The 22,835-nt window shown below is 56.4% G+C and overlaps 1 protein-coding gene and 1 long non-coding RNA gene across 24 annotated transcripts in view; one reads left to right on the top strand and one right to left on the bottom strand.

Annotated features, from left to right (window-relative positions):
• NCOR2 (nuclear receptor corepressor 2) overlaps positions 1 to 22,835 on the top strand; it is a 225,541-nt gene that overhangs the window by 157,071 nt on the left and 45,635 nt on the right. For 18 of the 23 annotated variants that reach the window (XM_086855208.1, XM_086855219.1, XM_086855225.1 and 15 more), the window contains 3 exons: positions 11,873 to 11,994; positions 12,853 to 13,025; positions 15,700 to 15,762. In XM_086855208.1, the coding sequence (XP_086711334.1) occupies positions 11,873 to 11,994; positions 12,853 to 13,025; positions 15,700 to 15,762 (358 nt within the window). The remainder of the gene's footprint in view (positions 1 to 11,872; positions 11,995 to 12,852; positions 13,026 to 15,699; positions 15,763 to 22,835) is intronic. The other 5 variants (XM_086855212.1, XM_086855222.1, XM_086855213.1 and 2 more) reach the window with 1 other exon arrangement.
• Positions 12,787 to 21,122, bottom strand: LOC111936351 (uncharacterized). Its single transcript, XR_002868115.2, has 2 exons — positions 20,391 to 21,122; positions 12,787 to 20,135 (listed from the first exon to the last, which is right to left on the bottom strand). It is a non-coding gene; the product is annotated as an uncharacterized LOC111936351 (long non-coding RNA).

Genomic DNA, 22,835 nt, shown 5'->3' on the forward strand with positions numbered 1-22,835 from the left:
GGATGATTATGTTAAAAATCCTGTCAGAAGCTGGTGGGAGCAGTGAGGCATCTCCTTTCCACCTCTCCAGGGAGTCAGGGTCTCCCCTGGGTGTGATGCTGATGGGATCTGCTTCCACAGACCAGGCTGGGTCAGTGTGTGACTGCACAGACCATCATGGGAGAGGTCAGATACTGGCAAACCTGGAGGGCTGGGATGGAGGGATGCTCCTGGTGACATTTGCTTAGTGAGTCTCCTCTGAAGCAGCTCAAATTCTGCCTGTGCTGCAGGAGTGCTCATTTGGGAGTAACCTGTCCCAAAGGCTCAGCCAGCACCTTGCTTGCTCCCTGCTTGTTCCCAAGGGATGCTGGATTGTTTGGAACCCTGTGCAAGTCCCTGCAGGTCCCTCATTCTGTTTTCCTTGTGGGTGAGGAGTGGGGACTGTGGCTGGGGGGCAGCAGCATGGGGTTGACGTGATGGATGAAGGACAGAGGACACACAGGGATTGGCAGTGTGCAGGGAGGACACAGAATCATGGACAGCCTTTCTGCAGCCCATGGAGGCATGGCCTCCTGTTCCCAGCATTGCCCATGCTCTGAGCACGGATTTTCCTGCTGGTAAAGGTTCAAGCAGTTAAACACCCAAAGCTGATCTTTAATTAATTTGGAGGAGGGGAGAAGAGGTTGGTTTTTGTATCAGATGAAAGGAGAGCAGATGAGATCTGATACAAAGAGCATTTCAAGTGGCCCAATGCTGGTTTTTTGCTCCTTTTCTCACGGAGAGGTTGGTGGTCTTATTTGCTGTTGGAGGCTGCAGGGAGCTTGAGAGCGAAGGGGAGATAATTACACGCAGAAAAAAGCTACTCTGTGTCAGGACTATCTTTGTGGCCTACTTATTAAAAGTCCATTAAAAAATAAGAATCCCACTGCTCCCTGGCTGATGGTCCCCTGGCAAAGGATATTCCTCATAAAGCTGCTACTTACTGCTAAAAATCTCCTGCCAAGAGCAGGGACTTCACATGATTCCACTTCCAGTTTGTCAGAAAACGGAGCAGCCGCCCACTCCCGGCACTCCGCCTTCCATGGCACTGCTCAGTGGAAGGTACCCACATCCAATGGGTCATAATGCATAATATTGAGGCTCCTGAGATTAAGATCTTTCTAAAATAGTCCTCTGTGTTTGTGTATGAAAAGGCAATATAACCCTGCGAGGGGGGAATTGATGGGAAGAGTAACAGCTTCCTCGTTATCACTTCTGACTAAAGAAAAATAATTGTGCCAATTGGTAAAACAGCCTGATCCAATAGTCAGGGTGCAGTAATAAGCATAAATTTGCATGAGCTTGTAATGACAAACCCTTGTGTTGATGTGTCCATCCAACTCAGGGTCTGTGGCAGTCGCTCATTCAGGGTCTCTCCGGGAAACCTCTAAATTCTATAGCAGACTTCTTTGGGAAGCTGTTTTGCCCACTTGTGGGAACACAAGTGTTGGGCTGGAAGGAAAGTGACTCTACTTCAACATAATTATTCCGTTTGGAGTGTGAGATTTTTATTCCAGAGTAAATTTGCATTGATTTTGGAGTAACATTGCCCTTGCGGTAGTGGAGCAGCAGCAGCATGCCAGATACGCTTCCTGCCAGTGAATTCCATGGGGGGGAAAAGCCATCATCTCCCACACACTGCTGGGATGGGCAGGTGGCAGCTGTGCCACCAGGCAAGGCTGTCGATGGGTCAGTCTGTCAGCAGGAGGATGGTGGGTCAGTCTGTCCTGAGGAGGACAGTGGGTCAGTCTGTCAGCAGCAGGACCATGGGTCAGTCTGTCCTGAGGAGGACAGTGGGTCAGTCTGTCAGCAGCAGGACCATGGGTCAGTCTGTCCTGAGGAGGATGGTGGGTCAGTCTGTCCTGAGGAGGACGGTGGGTCAGTCTGTCCTGAGGAGGATGGTGGGTCAGTCTGTCAGCAGGAGGATGGTGGGTCAGTCTGTCAGCAGCAGGACCATGGGTCAGTCTGTCCTGAGGAGGATGGTGGATCAGTCTGTCCTGAGGAGGACGGTGGGTCAGTCTGTCAGCAGCAGGACCATGGGTCAGTCTGTCCTGAGGAGGACAGTGGGTCTGTCTGTCTGTCGGCAGCAGGACCAGGGTGGCTGGAGGAGCCGCCTGCCCGCCCTGGGGATGACTCAGAGGAGGATGAAGTCACGGTGGAGGGACGCAGCCGCCGGACGGAGCGCCATGCCAGCCGGACCGCTGTCAGCCAGCGCTCGCGCGTTCCCTGGCCGAGGGGCCGTGCGTTAGTGCCGACACTTTCGAGGACTCGCTGCGTGGCCCTGGGGGAGTGGAGCCGCCAGGACCCCCCTTCCTGCAGCAGAGCGGTGCCAGAGCCGCGCCGGCAGGGCGGGGAGCCACGCTGTGACCCGGCCGGGCGGACACTGCTGTCCCCCACAGCCTTTCCCAGGCCCACCCTCTTCCCTCTCCCCTGCCAAAACCCAAATCGAATTATCCGTCCCGCCGTCCATCCCGCCCTCCCCAAACACAAACCATTCTCCTCACCAATGTGGATAAACAGCCCCAACCCAGATTTTTATAAACAGCCCGCTTACTTTTTTGGCAGAAGCACCGTCCCAGCAGGATCTGGCCAGGTTTGATATCACATGGGGTCCTGGAGTGTTGAGAAAAACCTCACCAAGCAGGTTTCCCTGGCCACCAGCAGGGGTTGGTAGGGTTTGGGATTCCTGAGAGTGCCTGCCCAGGACTCCAGGGCTCCCTGCAGCCTGTCCCCAGCATAGGCCAGATCTCCTGCCATGCTCCAGCCTTGCCATGCCAGCTCCTCTCCTCCCTCCCCAGAGATCAGATCCAGAGCTCAGCAAACTGTTGGAGCTCTGTAAACTCTTCAAGTGCTCCCACTCCGGTAACCACAGCAGCTAATGAGAGGATGATACTCGTTTCTGGGAACCATTTGATCTTCATCGGTCCAGGGAGCAGCTCCTCATTAGTGATAAAGGGTTTGACAACTTCTCTTCCAGATGCAGGGAAATACTTGTCACAAAATCTTGGTTTAATCATGCAGCACATCATACAGACACAGCCCTGGATGTGGCCAGTAAACTTTGTGCCACAAATACCAAGAAATTATTCTGGAGGCACTTAAAGCTGTGCTGACTGGAGTGTTGTATGTAAAACAGCACTGAAATTATCTGTGGACGAGCAGGGGCAGTCTGTGATGGAGGTTGCCTGGTTGGGAATGATGCCAGGGATGTCAGTACTGGGGCATGGGTTCATCTTCTGCCAGTGGAATGTCACTGCTGGGATATAAAAGGGCTTGAATTTGGCTCAATTTCTGGACAAATCTGCAGTGTGACAAGGCTGCTGATGGCCTAGGAAATCAGACTGAGGCTGCAGGACCGAGAAGTTGAACTTGGTCAGACCCTGTGGTCCTGGTCCTGCTCAAGTGTGGCCTCACAGGAAGAAAAATCTCATATAGTGTTTGTTCCCTGGGTGCTCAGTGCAGGTTGTCACTCTTTAAACCTGCAGTCACCAGGGAGGTTTATGTCAGGATGCCTGTCCTGGAGATGGATGAGGTGTGAGACACAGTGATGCTCGAGTTGAGATCGATTCTGTAACCCTCCCTTGGCACCTGTTCTTTCAGTCTGGACTCCTGCTGCTGCCCCATAAGGTCCATGGTGCCTGTTCCCCCATCTCAAGGGTGCAGCAGCTTTCCCGCAGCCCTGCCACCCCTCCAGGCAGCACAATCGGTCAAACACAATGGAAACTTGCATTCCTGAAATCCCAGCTGCAGTTTTGGGGGTGATTTAATGAGGACAACATGGCCATATTTGGGAAAAGAATCAGAGGATGTGTTGCCACAGGAGGATGGCTGCTTGGTCCCCAGGTCCCCGTGTGGGCTGGTGACAGTGCAGGGACAGCAGGGACACTTGTGGGCTCGGAGCAGGGACAGGCAGCAGCAGGCAGGGACATGCAGCCACTTTCCTCAGGGGTAGCACAGGCTGCTGATGGACCCTCTGGCCCTCACAGCCAGGCTCCTCCGTGCTGCTTGATCGCATCTGCAGGTAGCAAGAACAAAACAGTCACTTAAGTGAGGTGACCCCCATTCCAGCTGGCTCAGGCTGGTGTTTCTCCAGCAGCAGGTGGATGTATCCTCGCAGGGAGTGCTCCACCACAGCCCTGCCCACGTGAGTACTCCTTGGGGCAGGGTTTGGGATCCAGGCTGGGCATTGCTGGTCCCAGCGAGGGTCCTGCAGCATCTCCATTGCTGCAGAACAGAAGCAGTTGGATTTTGGGATGAGTTGTTTTATCTGTTGTTCTGATCCAGGTTTGACTAGGAATGGATGGGAAATAGGTCACGTCATTGCTAAATTGCTTTCTAAAGCAGTCACAGCTGAAAATCCCAGAAATCTGCTTCTGCAAGGACAAAGGGCTTGCTTTGCCCCTGGTTGTCGGTGGCGTGTGCGGATGCTGCTCTGCATCCCACAAACTGCTGACCTGGCACCTTCCTCTGTTGGCAGGGCTTGGAGAGGGGTCGGCGTGTGGCCGGGGGGCTGTGAGCAGGGGGAGCAGGGTAAAGCAAACCACAGGGAAGAGAAAACACGTGTTCCCTGCCTGGGACAGAGCGGGGGCTCATCTCCGCTGCTTCCAAATGTTACGCTCTCTTCCCTTCGGGTCATTTTTCCCTTCGCAAGCAATCAAATCACTTTTTAAAAAACTCAGCAGCGACCCAGAAAAGAAACATTTCCTCTTATGGAAAAGCCCTCAGTGGTTCAAGGAAGGATCTGGTGAGCAGGGTCCTGTAAAAATCACTTCAGTGCTTCCGTAGTATCACAGAGCGAGCGGTGGGAAGGCAGCAGTGCCAGCTGTGCTGAGCTGAGCCACACAGGGCCCTGCCTGAGCTCTCCTTGTGCCCAGCAGGCTCCCAGTGCTGCCCAAGATGAGCCCACGCTCGGGTGAGTGCACCTGGGCATGCTTGTCCCGTGGTCTGGCAAGTGATGCAGGGCCCAGCATCACTCCAGTCCCACCACCAGCCCCTCTCCTCACCCCTGACATGCTGTGTGTCTCCAGGACCCTGCTTGCTCCAGGACCAGCAGCCTGGGAGATGGCACAGATGGCACAGGGCTTTCCCATGGCATGGCAGGGCAGCCTGGCTGCAGCTGCCAGCGCTTTGCTGCTGGCACTGGCTGTGTTTGGTGGCCTGTGGTGCCTGAGAGCGGTGCTGGTGAGTGTGCACAGGGCCTGTCCACATCTCCTGGGACACTGGGCAGAGCCTTGCTGTCCTCCATCCCTGCCATGTGATGACTGTGTGTTGCAGAGTTGGCTGTTTGCTGGTAGAGGAGCAGCCCAGATCAGAGCTGTCACAGTTTGAGCTGCACAGAGCGATCCTCATGCTCTCTATCATTCTTATGAAATCTGAGCCTGGCCCTTTGATTTTTTTTTGACTTGCTTCCACAGCCAACAGCATCAAACCCAGCCCTGGGACACAAGCAATCAAAGCCGAGTTGCCGGCAGACATTCCTCTTCCTCCCCTTGTTGTTTTGGCAGCGGCTTGTTTTGCTTTGTGGTTTCTCCCATGAGTGGAGGGTGCCGAGCACGGTCGTGAGAAGCCAGGCTGCGTGGTGGTGGGTGGCAGCGGGGCCTGAGGCGTTCCAGACCATTGGAGCAGGGGCTCCGGGCCCTGGGGGTCGCTTACATGACACACACATGTACTTCTGAGCCATCCTCCCCATGCCTCAGGGGTGGCTGGGACATGTGGGGAGCAGTGTTTGCAGTGGCTGTGCAATATCAAACCTCAGAGGTTGGTGCTTCTGCCTCTGCTGTGGCATTGGCAAGGAAGGAAACTCCATGGGCGCTCCGGGTGCCTGGGCAGCGTGGTGGCTAACGGGGAGGCCACTGCTGAGGGTGCTCAGTGGCCAAGTCCCTGCCCTGGCTCTCACTGGTGTGACCTGCCAGAGGAAGAGCTTGAAAGCAGGTGGAAAGACAGATGTAGGTGCCAGAGAGAGGATGCTCCCGAGCTACAGCTGTGTGGTGCCAGCCCCGTTCCTGGCAAAGATGCCCTGCACAGAATCTGTGGGGCTGGGCAGGGGGGTGAGAGCCAAGTGCTGAGTCCTGCTGGCTGTGCTGCACAGAGCATCCCGCCCCATGGTGCCTGTTCTGGACCCTGTGGGGTGTTGAGGGTGATGCCAGCAGGCAGCCGTGTGTGCCCACGGCCATGGCAGCTGTGCTGGGGCTCCTGGAGAAGCAGCAGAGCAAACCCCAGGCGTTCCTGGCCAGCGTAACGTTGGCCTTTTGTCTTCAGCTTATCTCGAGCTGGTTTTAATTTGCAACTCCCTGATTGCGTGCAGTGACCTTGGCCTGAGCCTGCTCGGCAGCTGAGTGCCCCAGAGAACATCATAAATGCCATTGATCTGAAGTCACACGCTGGAGAACTGAAGAGCTGGTGCCCTGCACGTGGGAGAGGCGGCGCAGCCGAGTGGGTGCTCCCAGCTGCCAGAGGGTTTGGGGCTCACACTGGTGGGATGCAGCTCCCTCCAAAGTCCCTGTCAAGACAGACTCTGGTGTGACATGCTGGGGAGAGGGTTGGCACATGTCCCTGTGCTGCCGCAGTGAGTCTGTGGCAAGGGTGCAGAGCTGCCTTTAAACAAAAACCCGGAGCTCGCTGCCTGCGGTAGCTGGGAATGAGCTTGAGTGGCACCAAAACCATGTGCCTTGCCGCTCAGCCTGGGTGCACGGCTCCCTCTGCTCCAGGGTGTACGGGCTTGCTCCCTCCTGGTTTAAGGAACAAGCAGGCTACAAGAGATGGTTCCATCTCCTGTAAGAGCCCAGGGCAGCGTAATGATGGCAGGAGAGGAGATGCATCTGCTGGCAACCAAATGGCATCCCCTGTGCAGCCAATGTGGGCTTGAAGCCTGGTGTGGGAGAGGAGATGCCGGCCCCAGTGGCACTTGGGCTCGGGGACAGGCTCGCTCTCGGTGCCACCACCGTGACCCGGTTCCCCACTGGCGTATCCACAGCAAGGGCTGGAGTTGGGGTGGCAGGAGCTGGTAGTTCTGATTCAGGAGCTGGACTGCCAGGGATGAGCTCATCCCTGCTGGCAAAAGTGGTGTTTTGGTGCATGTTTTGAGGGTGCTGTGGCACAGGGAGTGAGGGGGGTGCCGGGGGAGGGTGTGGGTGCCTCCATTGCAAGGTGCACGGTCCAGTGGTTGACGCTGGGGTGTCCTGTGGGCAACAAGGCAGGTCCCCTGTTCCCGGTCCCCTGCCACAGCCTGGGGCATCTCGCCACAAAGGGGATGGGGAAGGCAGCAGCGGTCGTTCTCCGGAGGCTCGCAAGTTTGGAAAATAAATAGCCCTGCACTGTAGGTTAAGCTTGGCATCCTGGCGGATTAATCACGCAGGCTGCAGCCAGCACTGAGAGCCCCGGTGACGAGAGCTGTGGTTTATAGATGATGATTCATCGCTCGACTTAGAGCGACCACGTTATTCCAGCAGATTGCAAAATCATAAGAGGAATGTTGTGGTTAGTTTACGGCTTAACTATGCAAATCGTCAGGAAGCCTTCAGAGCCGGAGAACGTAAGGCACAGCGCGCCCGGATGGCTGGGCGGTGAGCAGGGGCCGGGAGCTGGCCGTGGGGCTGTCGGGGACCGGCAGCTCTCGGGAGCCGGGGAGCGGGGAGGTGAGTGATCTGGGGGGGATGAGGGGCCGGAGCTCCCGGGGAGAGTGCGAGCGGGGCGCTTGGGAGGCGAGGGCCGCGCTGCCGGCTGCCGAGGGCTGCCCGCCTGCTTTCGCCGTCCCTCCGCCACAGGCTCCGGCGGGGCCGGGGAGGGCAGAGGTGGGGAGCTGCTTCCCCCACCTCCTCCTGCCCTCCCGGCCCGCTCGCAGAAGCAGGCAGTGCCTCGGCAGAGGAAGTAAACAGAGTGGGAGGAGCTGCACCTCTTCCTCGCCAGGGCTTTCTCCCAGCGGGTCCGGCTGTCAGCGAGCTGGGCCGTTCTCAGCAGGATCGGCCTTTCCGTGCCCGCCAGCCGCCGTGCCCGCAAAGTGCGCTCGGAGACGAAGCTTTATTGGAGCAGCTTCCTCGTGCCGTGCCCAGAGGAGCTGGGCAGGCCGGGCGAGCCGTGCCGGGAGCTGCGGGAGCATGTGTGCCTGCGGCGGGCCGGGGAACGCGCTGTTCCCGGGAGAGCTGGCAGCGCTCTGCGCCGCTCCAGCTGCGCCGGGCCCGGCGGGACTCGGGGGCAGAGGTGAGCAGGTGGTTGTCATTACCGAGCTGCTCGGGCCGGAGCACAGCGAGCGGAGGAGGCCCCCTGGACTCGGGGCAGGCTCTCGCTCACGCGTCCCGTGTCCGATTTTGTCCTGGGGCCTTTTTAAATAAACAGGATGCGTCGGCAGCAAAAACAAGCAGCAGCGATGCTGAGGAGGAGGAGGAGGAGGAGGAAGGGCGGTCCGGGGTTAGAGCGTCTGACCTGGGAGGGAAGGACAGCCCTGCCCTCTGCCACAGGCATCTTACCTGGCCTCGGGCACATCCCATTACCCTCTTGTGCAAGGTGGGGAGCACGTACCTGGTGTGCCTCTGGGAGGTGGAGTGCCTCATCCCCAGGCTGGCAGAGATGTAGGTGGAGAGAGGTTTAAGCTTGCCGGGAGCCGAGCAGTTTTGGTGCCGGCCTTTGGCGTGTCCGCTAAGGGCTGACCCACCTGCCAGTCCACCTCCAGCCGGGGCGGTGTGAATCAGAGGGAAACATCAGCTGGTAATTGGGGAAGCATTTCCTGGCCCATCACGCTTTGGGATGGCGTCCCGTCCCTTGAATCATCCAGAGCTGGTCCATGTCCAGCGCTAAGAATAGCCTCCCCGCACACCGCGGGGGCAGCGCGCCGCGAGGGGGAACCGGCCGGCTCGTGGGCTGCCGGCGGTGCCCTCCTGCCACGGTGCCACGGCGTGCTGCGCCTCTGATGGCAGCCTGAGCTTTGGGTAGAGCACGCAGCGTGGATGGGCTGGGGCAGCTGCCACGGTCGCTCACTGGGGAATGGTCCCATCTGTGTGTGCCATTTGTAGCTGAGCTCTGAAATGGCTTCGTTCAGCACCCAGGGTGGGGTGCTCAGGGCCAGCCCCACAGCTTCCAGCCCAGCGTGTACCCCTGGCTGTGATGTAAGGGGACATTCATGAGCAGAGGCGTTTCCTGGGGTGTTTGGCAGGTGCCCTGCTCTGCAGCCAGGCTCTAGTACAGGAGATAAGCCATCGCTGTGGGCTTGCCAGGGTTCATATCAGCATTTGGCTGGGAGCCTTTCCTCAAATGAAGACATGAGCGCAGCCTTGGGTGGAGCTGGGTCAGCTTTCCCACCATGGCCTAATGGTGATGATGCTGCCTATTCTGTGTATTTCACCTGGCTGACAGGTGAGACCTGTCCTGTCTGTCCTGCTGGGTGCAGGGTGCTTATCGCACCTGGCTCTCACTCCTGGCATTGGGCACCCAGCCGTGGCCAGAGCAGGGCAATCACTAGAGGGCATCCTTGGATCGAGATGTGCCTCTGCACTGGGAGAAGCCTTAATTTGATGTCCTGCCAGGCTGGGCTTGGAACCATCAGGAGGAGAGGGATGTGCAGTGGCCCACTGAAGCCAGCCCTGTGGAGTTTGCCCATCCTGATCATGCCAAAGCTTGGCAGATGCCTCTGCAGTGAAGCGCCTGTGCTGCTGCCTGAGCCACCAAGGCCACTCTCATCTGTCCCTGCCTTCCTGCTCCTGTGTTTGTAGGCTGGTACAAGAGCTCCTTGGCATCACTGCCATTCTGTTCCTCTGGGGAAAAGCTGCAATGGTTGCTCAGGGCTGGCAGACCCCTAGTTCAGACAAATGTAGAGACAGGATAAGATGATGCTGAACATTTCTTGGATGCTCACTTCAGCCTGAAGCTGGGGCAGGTACTTGTGTGGTCATGGCTGGGTTTAAATCTGAAGGAGAGCTGGGATCTCTGGGATGCAGGGTTTCCCTCATCCCTCAAAAGAAAATATTTGCAGTTGAGTGGTAGAAATACTGTGAACCTCATGTGGGCTCCTCTCCCTTGCCAAAGTGTTTGTTGAGGGGAATGCAGATGGGTAGTGATGGCCAGGGCTGAGGCAGAGCCTGTCCTGCTGCCTGCCCAGTCCTTGAAGGTCACAGCCCTCACCTCATGTCTGGGCTGAGCCCACACTTAGGCTTCACCATGGGGTAGCTCAGAGAGTCGAGGGCAGTGCTGGGGAAATGCACGTGATGGATCCCCTGTGCTCCTCTGCAGCCAGTGCAGGCTTCCCCACCTTCTGTTCCAGACTGCCCTCCTCCTTCTCCCCCGGTTTTGGGGCTGACAAGGGCACTGCCCAGTACACTGGGGATGACACTTCCCTTGGCCACTTGCTGCATGAGACAGCCTCTTCCCCAAGACTTAGTGATCTGTGGACTTTGGAAAATTGTAATCAAGCAAGTGCTCACCCCAACTGTTCCCTGACTCCCTCTCCCCTGGGACCTCCCAGCCTTGCATCACATGGACCAATTCCCAGAGCAACAGGAGTGTGAGCTGATGCATTACAGTTGTGTTCTGCACGTGTGCAGAGGTGCTCCAGGGGCTGGCCAAGCGTGCCAGGATCCTGATGGCCCAGCTGCCTCCCCTTGTACAAGGAGGAACTGAAAGTCTGTAGGGTTTCAGTGATGGCTGGCCTAGGTTTTAAGGACTTCTTTTCAACCAGGACCAGAAAGAATCAGCAGTTTTCTGGTTAAACTGAGCCATTTGACTGCTCCACACTTCTGATTTTAGCACAAGCCCATGGGGTCAAAGAGCTCTGCTTGCACCCAGTGCTGTTGCAGGATGCCCATGTTTGAAGCAGCCTCCCAGTTTTGCAGAGTGGGATCAAGCCAGTCCTACTGGCTCAAGGGATGTGAGGACACCTCCTCCGTACTTGCTGTATGGCTGCATGCCAGCCAGACCAGCTACCTTCTGCTGATAAATCCATGTTAAAGCAATTTTACTCCCCATTACATCACCAAACCTTTTCCCAAGGGGTGGTGGAAGCCCTGCAGGCTGGGCAGGGGCTGGGTGAGCCCGGGTGGGTTTCCTGGAGCAAGCAGCCTTGCATTAGCCAGGAGCAGGATGGTTTAATAAATCATTTCCGTCTCTAATTTCTACTTCTCTATTCAATGCCTCTGGTTTGCTGGTCACCAGAGGGAAGGGAGGTCAGGGGAACCAGGCCTCCCCAGCAACCTCCTTCCTGCAGCTGTTGAAACAAAATCCAGGACTATAATAATCACTGTGTCCTCCCTGGGGTAGCGCGGTCGGTGCCTTCGGTCTGAGCAGCAGCAGCAGCGTTGGGGTGGTTGGGCTCATGGCCTCTGCTGGAGGTGCCAGGTGGTAAAGAGAGGGCAGAGAGGGCACCTTCCCTGCTTGGGGATACAGAGCCACAAACATTCCCCACGGGCTGTGTCAGATGCTTGGGAAACAGATCAGAAGCGTTGATATTGCTGAGCCTCGGGGTGTCACTGGTGCCCTGTCTCCTTCATGCTCCAGCAAGATGCATCCACTGCCTGCAAATCACCACCCAAGTGGCCAAGCCAGAACAGGAGGGTAGTTCTCACCTGCCTTACCCCCAGATCAGATCCTTGCCTGATCCCAGGGGAGCGGCTGGGGCTGTCCCACTGCCTGGAACAGGAGCCAGAGTGCAGCTGCCATGCCTGGTCCTGAACTACCTCTGATCTCCCTGGAAAGCTTTTGGCCCCTGTGGCCTCCACCAGTGTCCTGCCTGCACCCTCTGCCTGCACCTCTTTCCTCTTGGCCACTTGCCCCCAGCATTGTTTCACAGCAGTTGTTTGGGTTGGCCCAGGTGCTGCCCTGTGTCTGCCTCAGTGCTGAGGGCTTGGTTTATTGTATGTCCTTTGTTTTGCAGCAGCAGCAAATGCCCCGGAGCAGCCAAGAAGAGAAAGATGAAAAAGAAAAAGAAAAAGAGAAGGAGGGAGAGAAGGAGGAAGACAAGCAGGAAACAGAAAATGACAAAGAAGAACTGACAAAGTAAGGATGACCCTCCCTGCCTCGCTCCAGTGGGCTGGAGCTGCAGTAGTGGGATGTGGTGATGGGATGTCCAGGGCTGCCTGACCCTGTGCAGAACTGTATGTGCCCACCTCACCTCCTCTGCAGGGAGGGAAAGGCAGATCCTCCTCCTCATTCCTCTTCCCTGCTGCTCCCAAACTGGGAAAGCAACACGATATGGGGTTTTTTTATATCAACCCAATCAATCTGCAAAGCTCCTGTGATCCTCCAGCCTGTTTTGTTGTTACGAGAGCCTCCGGGAGCTGGAGGAGCAATCCGGGCGCAGCGGAGCGCGGCACTTCACCTTTAGTGTTATTGATGTCAACGTGAGCGCTCCCAGATGAGGAGCTCCAGCCAGCCCTGCCTCCCTCACACCGAGCATCAGCGCCGTGGCAGGGGAAGGTTGGCACGCAGACCGCTCGCTATCTGTAATGGGCTTAATACTTGGTTTAAAAGAACATCTGGCTTCATTATATCTAGGCTGCAAAGACATTTACCAGCAGGTCCCTTTCAGGAAGATAAATGAGGAGGAGGCAGGGATGAATTTGAATGGTCTGGTATTAAACCTGTCTCCGTCAGGTCTCTGCGTGCACTTGGTGGTGGAGCTGCAGCCAGCTGCAGAAAGAAAACCCCACCGCAAATCACCCCACCGCCAATCCCAGCCGGGAAAAGAGCCTGCGTCTGCAAAAACACTGCAGACCTGCCCCCCTAAAAAACCAACAACAAAAAGAAAAATCCCCAAACACGTGCAGAGAAATAATTGCTTGACCTAAAAACCGGACCAACCAAACAACATTATTTATTTTAATTTTCCTTTCCCTTCTCTCCCTGTTTTCACAGGGACAAGAACGACGACACATCTGGAGAAGACAACGATGAGAAAGAAACGGTCACCTCCAAAGGTCGCAAAACCGCCAACAGCCAGGGCCGGCGCAAGGGCCGCATCACCCGCTCCATGGCCAACGAGGCCAACAACGAGGAGGCAGCAACGCCGCAGCAGAGCGCTGAGCTGGGTACGTGGCACAGGACAAGGGAACCCTGCCCTGGGCTGGGCTTTTGGGGGTATCCATTGTGCTGGGATGGGACTCGCCCTGCTCTGCTGACCGCTGGCAGAAGAGGGGTTTCCTTTGTGAAATCCTTCTTTCTGGGGAGTAGCAATGGTGTTTCTCTCTATTGCGTTAATTATTCACCAGGATAAGTGGGGGAATTTGCAAGCCTGGGCTGTCCTGGCTGAGTGTTAATGGGTTTTATGGCCTCAGAGGGAAAGTGTTGCAAAAGACAAAAAGAGAAGCCTTCAGTTTTAGCAGTGCTTTGGCAAGGCTTGTGTCCCTCCTGCACTTGGAGCAGGTCCCCTTTGTGGCTACTCCGGCTTCCTCATCCCCTCGACCTCTGCACGGGACCCTGCTCTGCCCTCCCAGGCTTGCCTGGGTCTCTGCCACTTCTGCTACCTGCTCTGTTTTCAAATTTGTCTGGAGCCTGAGCAGCTGCAGCTTGTGGGTTCTGCTCCATGGCCTTGGCCTTGGGCTGGTCCATTTCCATCCATGCCTGATGCAGCAAAGGGTGCTGCCCATACCGTGGCATCCAGGCACTGCACCAGCCATAGCTGTGCCATGCTGGCTTTGGGCTAGATGGGAATTCATGGCAGCATCCACAGCCCCACACTGGGCACGTCTGCCTCTGGCATCTGCAGCATCAGTAGTTGCCACCCCAGGGAGCGGGCTCATGTATTGATTTCCACAAGCCAATGCATCAAGGAATTTGGCTGATATTCCTATATTTTCTTCCCCGTCAAAGTGCAAAATTATTGCTGTGCTACCTAAGGCAGGTAAAAATAAAAGCAGGGTGACTCCTCTCGGTTTCCTTGCTCTGCAGTTTCTTGCTTGTGCTGTTCCATGTGCTATAAATCACGCGGAGGTGTTTCGCCTCCCTGTTCTCTGCTGACAACTGGCTGAAGCCTTGATTGCGAGCGCTCTGTTTTCATACAGGCGATATAAATAGTCCCCAGCACAACGGAGCCCTGCTCTCTCCCTCCAACTTGTTCAGCAGTGCTGCAGAGAAGCAGCAGATAATGCCAGTAACTTAGATGGGATTTTTTTTATCCTGGTATCTCTCAGTCCTTGATGAACTTCACTGCAAACACAGAGGAAAGCCTTTAGACCATGTTAAATCGGGAAAAAGGAATGGATCAATTCCAGTGACATATCTGAGCAATTGATTTCAGTTTATGTCTCTCCAATAGCGCTTTAATTTAGGTTGGCTAAGAAAGTTATTGCATTTTAAATACCAATTGAACATTAAAAAACAGCACAAAACCGTATTGTGGTTTAACTGCAGCGTGCCGGAGCTCCCCGTAGGCATCTGTTTCATAACTGCGCAACCTCAGGCGATGCCATTAATCAAACCAAACGGGCCGTTTCTGTGACATTTCTGTGCCATACAAAAACAGGCACCCCCAGCTGAGCCAAGGGCCTGCACAGCGTTGGGGACACTCGCTTTTACGTAAACGAGCGTTGTGGCCCCGGCTCTGCCTGCTGCCAGGGGGAAGCGGTGAGGTATCGATTTCCCTCCCTCTTGGCCGGTGTCCCAGGGGCGACACGGTGCTGGGGGAGGCAGTGACCTGTGCTGTCTTCCGGGAGGTGACACCTGCAGTCGTGCTCAGCTGGCTCTGAAGGAGTTTCTTCTGCCCAGTGCTGTGGGTATTGGAACCCGTGCTGTCCTCCCACAGGGTCTCAGCTTCTTGTAGAGCTTCTTGGAGGATCCTTCCTTCTCTCCTTGCCTGTATTCTTTATCCTGAACCTATCAGCCTGTTTTCCATTTTGAAAGGACACTGTCAAAACATCTCTCATCACTGTTGAAATAATGCTTTGCCTGTTGTTTAGAGTAATAACCCCTTGGCAGCCTGAGCCGGAAATCTGTTTCCTTACCGAGTTGTTTTTTGTCTCTGACTCACACCCCAGTTTGTTATTGTAGGGTTTGCTCTGTGCCAGGCTGCCAGCAGGACTGGTGCATAGTGAGGGCTTTATGCAGGACCTCGGTGTGCCCAGCACCTGCTTGGAGCTGGGGAGAGAGGCAGCATCAGATGCTGATTCCCCTATCAGCCTCCTGGCTGGAGCAGCATGGCTCTTTCAATGGGCACTGCTCCAGACAGGCCCCCACTGCTGCTGGAAGTGGCTGGGAGGTGTTGTCCAAGAGCCCGGTGATGGCACAGAGGGAGCCCGCGGTCACACGGCCAACACCCGTGACAGATGCAGTCGGCCAAAGTCACCACTGAGGTGACGCTGTTTCTCCGTCTCTGACGGTCCCACCCTGCGTCTGCCTCCTCCAAAGCACACAGCCACAGCCAGCTCCATCTTAGGTACCTGTTGTTGGGCCAGGCACCATCAGCAGGAAATCTGCTGCTCTCGAGCCATCTGGCTTTGCTTGCAGGCCCAAAGTGGAAGTTTTGCATCACTGGGGTGCATCCCGAGGGGATGTTGTGTGTGGGGTACCGAGGTGTGGAAAATCCTTACGGGCCAGCACCGTGCCAGCCTTCCTTGTGGGAGCACTTCTGCACTGCATGGGTTTTGTCATGCCTCCAGGGAGCAGGGCATGGGACGGGGTTTGGGTGCTGGGACACCTCCTCTGAGCTCACTGGGCTTGCTGACTCCTGCTCACAGCTGACTGCTCTCTTTATTTCTTCCATCCCAGCTTCCCTGGAAATGAATGAAAGCTCTCGCTGGACCGAGGAGGAGATGGAGACGGCTAAAAAGGGTGAGACACTCATTTCCTTTCTTTTATCAACTGTGCTGGAGCTAACCCAGCCATTGGGGATGGAAGGCATCTGACTGCTGGCTTTGGTGCAGTGTGGTGGGTCCTGAGCTGTGGGGCCGGATCCTGCCTGTCCTGCTGTTGGTTTGTTCCCAGCACACCTCAGAGAGGGTGTGGAGAAGGCAGGGAATGGTGCAGGGAGTTTGCTCAGCTTCTCCAGCCCCAGGAGCTGTGCCAACACCAGGGATGCCTGGGCTGTGGCTGGAGCCGTGCGTGTCCCAGGAGGCAGGAGTTGGCTGTAGGAAACGGAGAAGACACATTGTCCATTGCAGTGTTGGAGCTGCTGGCGCCTGTAGCGTGAGGTGTAGTTTCACCCCACTGTTCGGAGCTTTATGGCCTTGGTGTGATGTGTTCCAGGCACACGGAGAGTGTGGCAGCTTGGGGATTCAGGGAGAGGACGGTGAACCCCAGCACTCCTCAGGCACGTGTTGGGGGAGCTCTGGAGAGTCAGGGCTGCAGGCAGCGTGGGGTGACTTTACATCCTGGAGCTGATTCAGAGCCTTTGCTGAGACCGTTTTTAAAAAGTGCTGAGTGTAGCACAGCCCTTCTTGCCACTTCCCCTCCTCGTGCCACTCCTGCGCCAGCTCTTTCACTGCTTTAATTTTTTGCCAAAGTCACGTCCTGTTGATGGGCTGTCGAGCTCACGTCCCCAGCCCGTTCATCCCGCTTGCGTTGCTGCCGACTCTGCTGGCCCGGAGAGGATTGTAAATGGGAAATTAAAATGGAAATGAGCGCCGTTCGGGGATGGCAGAGGCAAATAGGCGTGTTAGCAGGTTCGGCTCAGCTTGGAAAATGCACCTGCTGCTGGGATGGTGATTGCATGTTCTGGAGCGCCGGCTGCCCAGGTGCCGATGGGAGCTGTGGACTTGGATTACTTTGCCTGTGAATATCCCAAAGTGTTTGGCTCGCTCGCCTTTAAGCCGTTCCAACCCTCTTTTACAACCCAGTGCCAATCCTGTGCAGGGCTGAACGGGGCTCTCTATAGTCACAAAACTTAATAGATAGACTTTAATCAAGCAAACTGGCCTGGGGCCAGCTAATGGGGTGAGCAGATGCTGGCAGGGGAGGGTCGTTGGAGGGATCTTTTCCGAGCACTGCCTTATTTTGGAGATCAGCATCTGGTTGTTAAAAAGTGCCTCTTGTTTTATGTTTGATGCTGGAGGTGTGCTTAAGGAGTCTCAACACCAGCTGCCAAAGCCTGTGTGAAGGAAGGATGAAGCGTGGGAGCATGTAGCACTATTCCAGCCCAGGGGCCAGGAGGAGGCAGGGAGATTTGCTGGTGTAAAGCCCAATGGCTGATTGTTTCTCCCATCGTTAAAACCTGGGAAACTGAGATTGCAACACCAGACTTCTACAGAAAAGCCAAATTCCCCTCTGCCAGGAAGCAGCCGCTTTAATGCTTCGAACTGTGTGTGTCTGGCATTTCCAGGGAGCTGTGTGGTGGGGGTTTCCGACTCACAGCAACTGTGAAACTCCGGAGGTAACCTCAGAGGCTGGAGGAGGTGGTGGCAGGGCTTCTGCCAGCATGGCTGGGCAGGGGCAGAGGGGGTGGTGGCCTGCTCAGGGCTCAGAGAGTCCTCACCACAAGGACTTGGCCACCCAAGGCACCCTCCTCCATACTGGTACCAGTAAGAGCCCATAGCTGGGTGTTCAGGGAGCTCAGCATGATGTGAGTCCCAGGGAAGGTCAGCCCTAGCACCCCAGGGTATTTTGGCAGGCGGGGATGGTCGGTGACCTCTGCTCCTAGCACTTGCCAACCAGCAGACCAGCCCAGCCCTGCTGTCCACCCCTGGGTTTCTTGTGTGTGGCATGCTGAAACTCCGTGTCATTTGTGTTCAGAGAGGTGAGAGAAAACAGCCCTGGGACAGAGAGCAGAGCTGCCTGCTCTCTCCACAGTCACAGAGCTGCATAGGGAGTTTCCAATCAGGAGAAGGCAGGATTGTGTCTGCCAGGGGAGACAGTGAAGGGGAGTACCATGTTACTAAACTTAAATAGGGGAACAAAAACCCAGCAAGAGGAGAGTTCTTGCTTAATGACACTTTTCATTATGCAATAAACTTTGATTCAGTAGTCTGTCAAAATGTGCAGAGATTGGTGGGATAACGGTGGGGGAATGTGTTTTTCTGATATTATCTCCTTGCACCATGGCTGTGATCCTTACAGCAGGAGGTTTTGATTTAACCAGAGCTGGCTCAAGGATTTCCCCGTTCCCTTCCCAAGCTGGGAAGCAGGCAGCACCCACTGTTCTGCTGCAGGGCAAGGTGCAGAGGCATTCAGCAGCCAGGATGGGGCTGCTCTTCAAAAGGCAATATTGAGGCAGTTCCTGCCTTTGGGGAACCTGCTGGATGAGCCCACACAGGCAGGAGTTCAGGGTAGGCTGGAAGGGGGTCCGTGAGCACCAGCCTCAGTGATGGCTGTGTTTATTGTCCCCCCAGCCCCTCCACCAAGTGTCACCACTGGTGCCAGAGCTTCAGGGCAGCCAGAGCCGCCCTGGAGCTGAACTCGATGAACCGGGAGGTTTCGACATGACCTTTGTTAGTCTTTAAAGTCTGGTACCTGTTCTCGCCCAGCTCGGGGTTTTCCCGTGGTGTCTAACAAGTGGTTTTGTTCTTTGAAAAGAGGCAGGTGGAAGTGGCAGGTTCTTGCTGAGGTCCTCCCGTGCCTTGCCCAGGCTCTGCACTCCTTGTCCTCAGGGCACAGCCAGCCTGGGGCTCTTCATGCCTTTTCCCACGCTGAGGACACAGAGAGGCCACGGGATGGAGTCAGCGTGATGAGGCAGAGGAGGGTTGGGCACGAATGTAAAACACTGATGACAGAGAGTTAAATAACCCATGAAAACTCCTATGTAGTTCCTTTTGGGTAGATATAAAATATTCCCTTGGATACCGAAGGCACTCTTTTGAACACTAGTTCTCAGTGTTGCCAACAATTCTTCTGAGTTTTGGACTGACCTCTGAACCATTTTTCCCCCAGTCCCATTCTGTTCACAAAACTAAAATAAAATCATCCACCTTGCATCACCTTTGAAATGCAGGAGCTGGCTGGTTGATGTTGGGGAGCTGGCAGCTCCATACCTTCCTGCCTTTGTCTCCCCTGTGCTCATGTTGGAGCCTTCCCTTCTCCCATCGGAGGCATTTACAGCTGTAAAAACCTGCTGATAGCAGTAAAAGTGGGTTGGAGAAACGGGTTTGCAGCCTGTGCCCATCACTGCGTGTTGTCCTTCTGGGTGGGATGTACCTTGGGGTCTCCCACTCAGGTGTTCTCTATCCAGGCAGGGTGCAAGGGCAGCTCAGAGCAAGGAGAGCCCAGCCTGGCTATCCCAGTGTCCACAGCCAGAGTCCGAGTGTGCCTGGTGTTTGTCGTGAACTCTGTACAAAGTGATGTGGTAAAAATTATCAGGATGGGGCAGATTGGGTGCCAGGAAGTCACAACTGTGTCCAAGGCGTAAATTAGCCACACTAGCCCTGAATGAGGCTGTGGCTGACTGCAGTCCCATCCCTGCCATCCCAGGCTGCCTTTCAGCCAAGGTGTTACCCCCAGGATCATGCCTGTGGTGCCCACCGTGCCCCCAGAGCTGCACTTTCTGCCACCACTGGCTGAATGTTTCTCGAGTGTGTAGGAGCAAACTGTGAGGATTTGCTTAGTGAGTGTCAGTGAATGGAATACAAAAGGCCTGTCAGGAGGAACTGCTGGGTAATTACTATAATTTGCTGCCTACATTTTAATTTTGAGTATTATTTTTTCAACAATAAGGGAGCGGGAATAGTATCTGAACCAGGTGAAAGAAGAGAGCTGGGCCTGCCAGCAGTGGCTGCTCCACATGTACTCACTGCCATGCTGGACCAGAGGGGATGGCACATCTCCAGGAGCAGGCATCCTCAGGGGGACTTCCTGTCCCCTCGTGTCAAAGCATAGCACACAGCAAAAAATAAAGTCTGTGGCAGGAGTAGTAAAACCAGGTGGGTCTGTGATCAGAGCACAAGGCTCAAGGTTTTGCAGCAGGTGGATGCAGTGGTATAGGAATTATCCATTTCAAGGGTGAGACCTGGGAGCTGAGGGTCCCCAGCCAGGGCCAGCAGAGATGGGACATTGCACTAGAGCTGAGCTGGTCGGGGGTCCCAACCCTTGCTGGTCAGGTACCCACACCTTGTTTAGTGACACTGCCTTCCTGCAGAGGAGCAGCGTGATGGGTGTGAAAGGTGCTGGGAAGTTCAGCTGCAAGCTCCCTTGGAGCTGTGGGACATCAAAGGTGTGCTTGTGTCCCGTCACCAAACGAGAGGTCCACTGGGAGCACGGCAGGCTGGTGCCAGCATCACCTGAAGGAAGGAAGGGCATCACTCACCAAGGAAGGAAGGAAGGAAGGAAAGAAGGGCATCACCCACCACGGTAGCAAGAGCACACCGAGCCAGCTGCCTGTGCCATGGTCCCTCCGGCAACCCCCCAGCACCTGCGGGGATGTGGGCTCGCCCCCCACGCACCATCCTCGCTGCTTCCCTTGGCACAGCATCAGGAGCCTGGCGTGCACCTGGCTCTGCCACCCACTGATCCATGGCCCTGGAGAAGTTACTCACCTTCTCTGAACCTCTGCAAACCAGCCCGAGGTTAGTGAGGGAAGGCGATGCTGACCGCGCTTTCGGGATGCCTTGGGTGGTGTCGCTGACTCCATAGGGCTGGTCTTTCTCCAGAATAGGATTGCGGCACATTTTGGCTGTGCCGTAGCCAGAGCTGCCTCCATGTTCGCTCCCAAGAGGGTGTGTGGGCACAAGAGGTACTGAAGGATCATACCAGGTACCGTCAGGCGTAGGGAATGGTATCACTTAGTTTTTTCCCCTATAACCTTGGTCTGGTAATCCACGTGAGCTCCCATTAAGGGACCCTTTTACGGGCTCTCTCCTCCCTCACCAAGCCCAGGGTGGAGCTGGGCAGCCGCGCCAGAGAGCCTTGGAATGTCTCTGGTAAAAACCCGAGCTGCAGAGAGCCGAGGGGGTGCGAGCCCCCAGCCCTCGCCTGCCGCGCTGCCCCTCCGCCTTTCTTCTCAGCTCCCCGAGATGCTGAGCGCAGCACCCCGTTCTCCGAGCTCCTCTTCCTTCCAGCCTCCTCTCGCCGTACGGGAGCAGAGGCCTCGGTCTGCCCATTACGGCACCGGTGCCAAAGCTCTCCGCATCCCTCCTGTGCCAGGGCAGCAGCTGCAGGGCTGAGGTGTCCCGAGGCTCCGCGGCACCCCGTCGGTGCGGCACTGGGCTCGCCGGCGCGCACGTCCCCAAAGAAAAGCGCCTTTGATTCACTTGAGAGCGGAGAAAACTATTAGCCAAGCTTTGTTTTCCTGGATCCCTCCCCCTGCCGCTGACATTCAGCCGAGAGCGAGGGAGACAGAAAGTGAGCGAGGGAGGGCGGGAGCGGGTGCCAAGCGCCGCACCCCTTGTCAGCTTGGGTCAGCGCCACGTTCGTTATTAATGCTCTGTCTAGAGGTCACATTCAGATGCAACGAGCCCCGGGTCAGCCAGAGGAACAGATTAGAGCTTGCTCGCTGCTCCGCCACATACCGACAGCACCGGCTCCCCGTCCCCGGGCTGGCAGGAGCGGAGCTGCCGCGCTCCCGCCCCTTCGCTTTCCTCCTGCCTTTTTTTTTTTTTTTTTTTTTTTTTTTTTTTTTTTTTAATTATTATTATTTTTTGGCAACGTCGGGCATCTCCTGAAACTGCACAGTCTCCCTATAGCCCCGAGCTGCTGAGCAAGGAGATGAGGTAGGGGAGAAAATACTGGCGGCGCTTCCATCCACCTTAAGAAGCGCGGCTGCAGCCGGCTGGAACGCTCCGGAGAGCGAGCAGGAGGAGAGCGGAGAGCGCTGTTCGCTCCGAAGGGAAGAGCGCTGGGGCCGGAGCATGTGTTCCCACCAACTTCTGCCATTGGGGTCAGGAGTCTGCCGCCTGTGACCTGCTTTCCAGCCTCGGTGCTCGTTTGCTCGCCGCTCCCGGCCGCCCATGGCTCTGAAATCCTCTCGCCCCCAGGATTTAAGGAACCGGCTTTGCTTTCTTCTCTGTCTCCGGCTGCTGCGAGGGAGCGAAAGCGAAATGCGTGGGGAGGGTGTGAGCGGAGCACTCGCAGCGCTTTGCCGCGGGCTGCCGTGCCCGGGGGGGCTTTGAAGAAGTGCCCTGACAGCCGTGTCCTTCCCAGCCCACCCGCTGCACACTCCAGGTGTGCTCCCTGCCCTCCGGAGCACGTAAGTCGGGTGTTGGGGTCTGAAGGATGGGGTTAACCTCAAGGCTGTGTGTGGCTGCGTGCCTGCGGCAGACCCTGCGTCCGGAGCCCCCGCCCCGAGCCGAGGAGCTCAGCCTTCCTGAGGATCTGATAACTCGGTTAGTCATAGTTTCAGTTGCGATACGGAACGAAGGGCTGGTGCTGCCGTGCTGGGCTGGAGTGCCGGGGAGCGTGGGGCAGGGGGAGCAGGCTCTGGGGTGGCTCTGCTGAAGGAGCTCATGGAGATGGGGTGCCTGGAGCTCACCGGCACGTCCGGGGGTGTCTCGGCTGGTCCCTCCCGAGTGTGCAGATTACTACAGCGTGGGAAGCAGGTGTTGCTGTTTGCTCTGGTTTCATGTAGAAGAAGAGTGGTGGGGCTCCCTGCTGGTCCCGCGGGCAGGGGCTGCAGGCAGCCTCCTCCTCCTCCTCCTCCTCCCAGGCAATGCCGCCTGCCCGGTCAGCTGCAGGCTCCTTCAGCAGTGCCCCGGTGAGGAGGGGCACAGCCAGCCTGGGCAGGCAGAAGGACAGCCAGGAGCTGGCATTGCCTGTGGCTGGTAAAGGTCACACCACGCTGGGGACCACTCACGCTGACATCCATCACATCCCCAGCCCCGAGCTCTGCCGTGCCAGGTCCTGCTTCCCGGCATCTTTCCTGCCAAAGCACCCGTGCTCATGGCACATCCACACCGCTGCCAGTGTCTTCATTTCAGCTTTGCCCGGGGCACACAATCAGCCTTGGCCCGGCTGTCACACTTGGTGCTGGGCCACCAGTGTGGTGA

This window comes from Cyanistes caeruleus, chromosome 18, assembly GCF_971803275.1.
Source record: "Cyanistes caeruleus chromosome 18, bCyaCae1.hap1.1, whole genome shotgun sequence".
Taxonomy (NCBI): Eukaryota; Metazoa; Chordata; class Aves; order Passeriformes; family Paridae; genus Cyanistes; species Cyanistes caeruleus.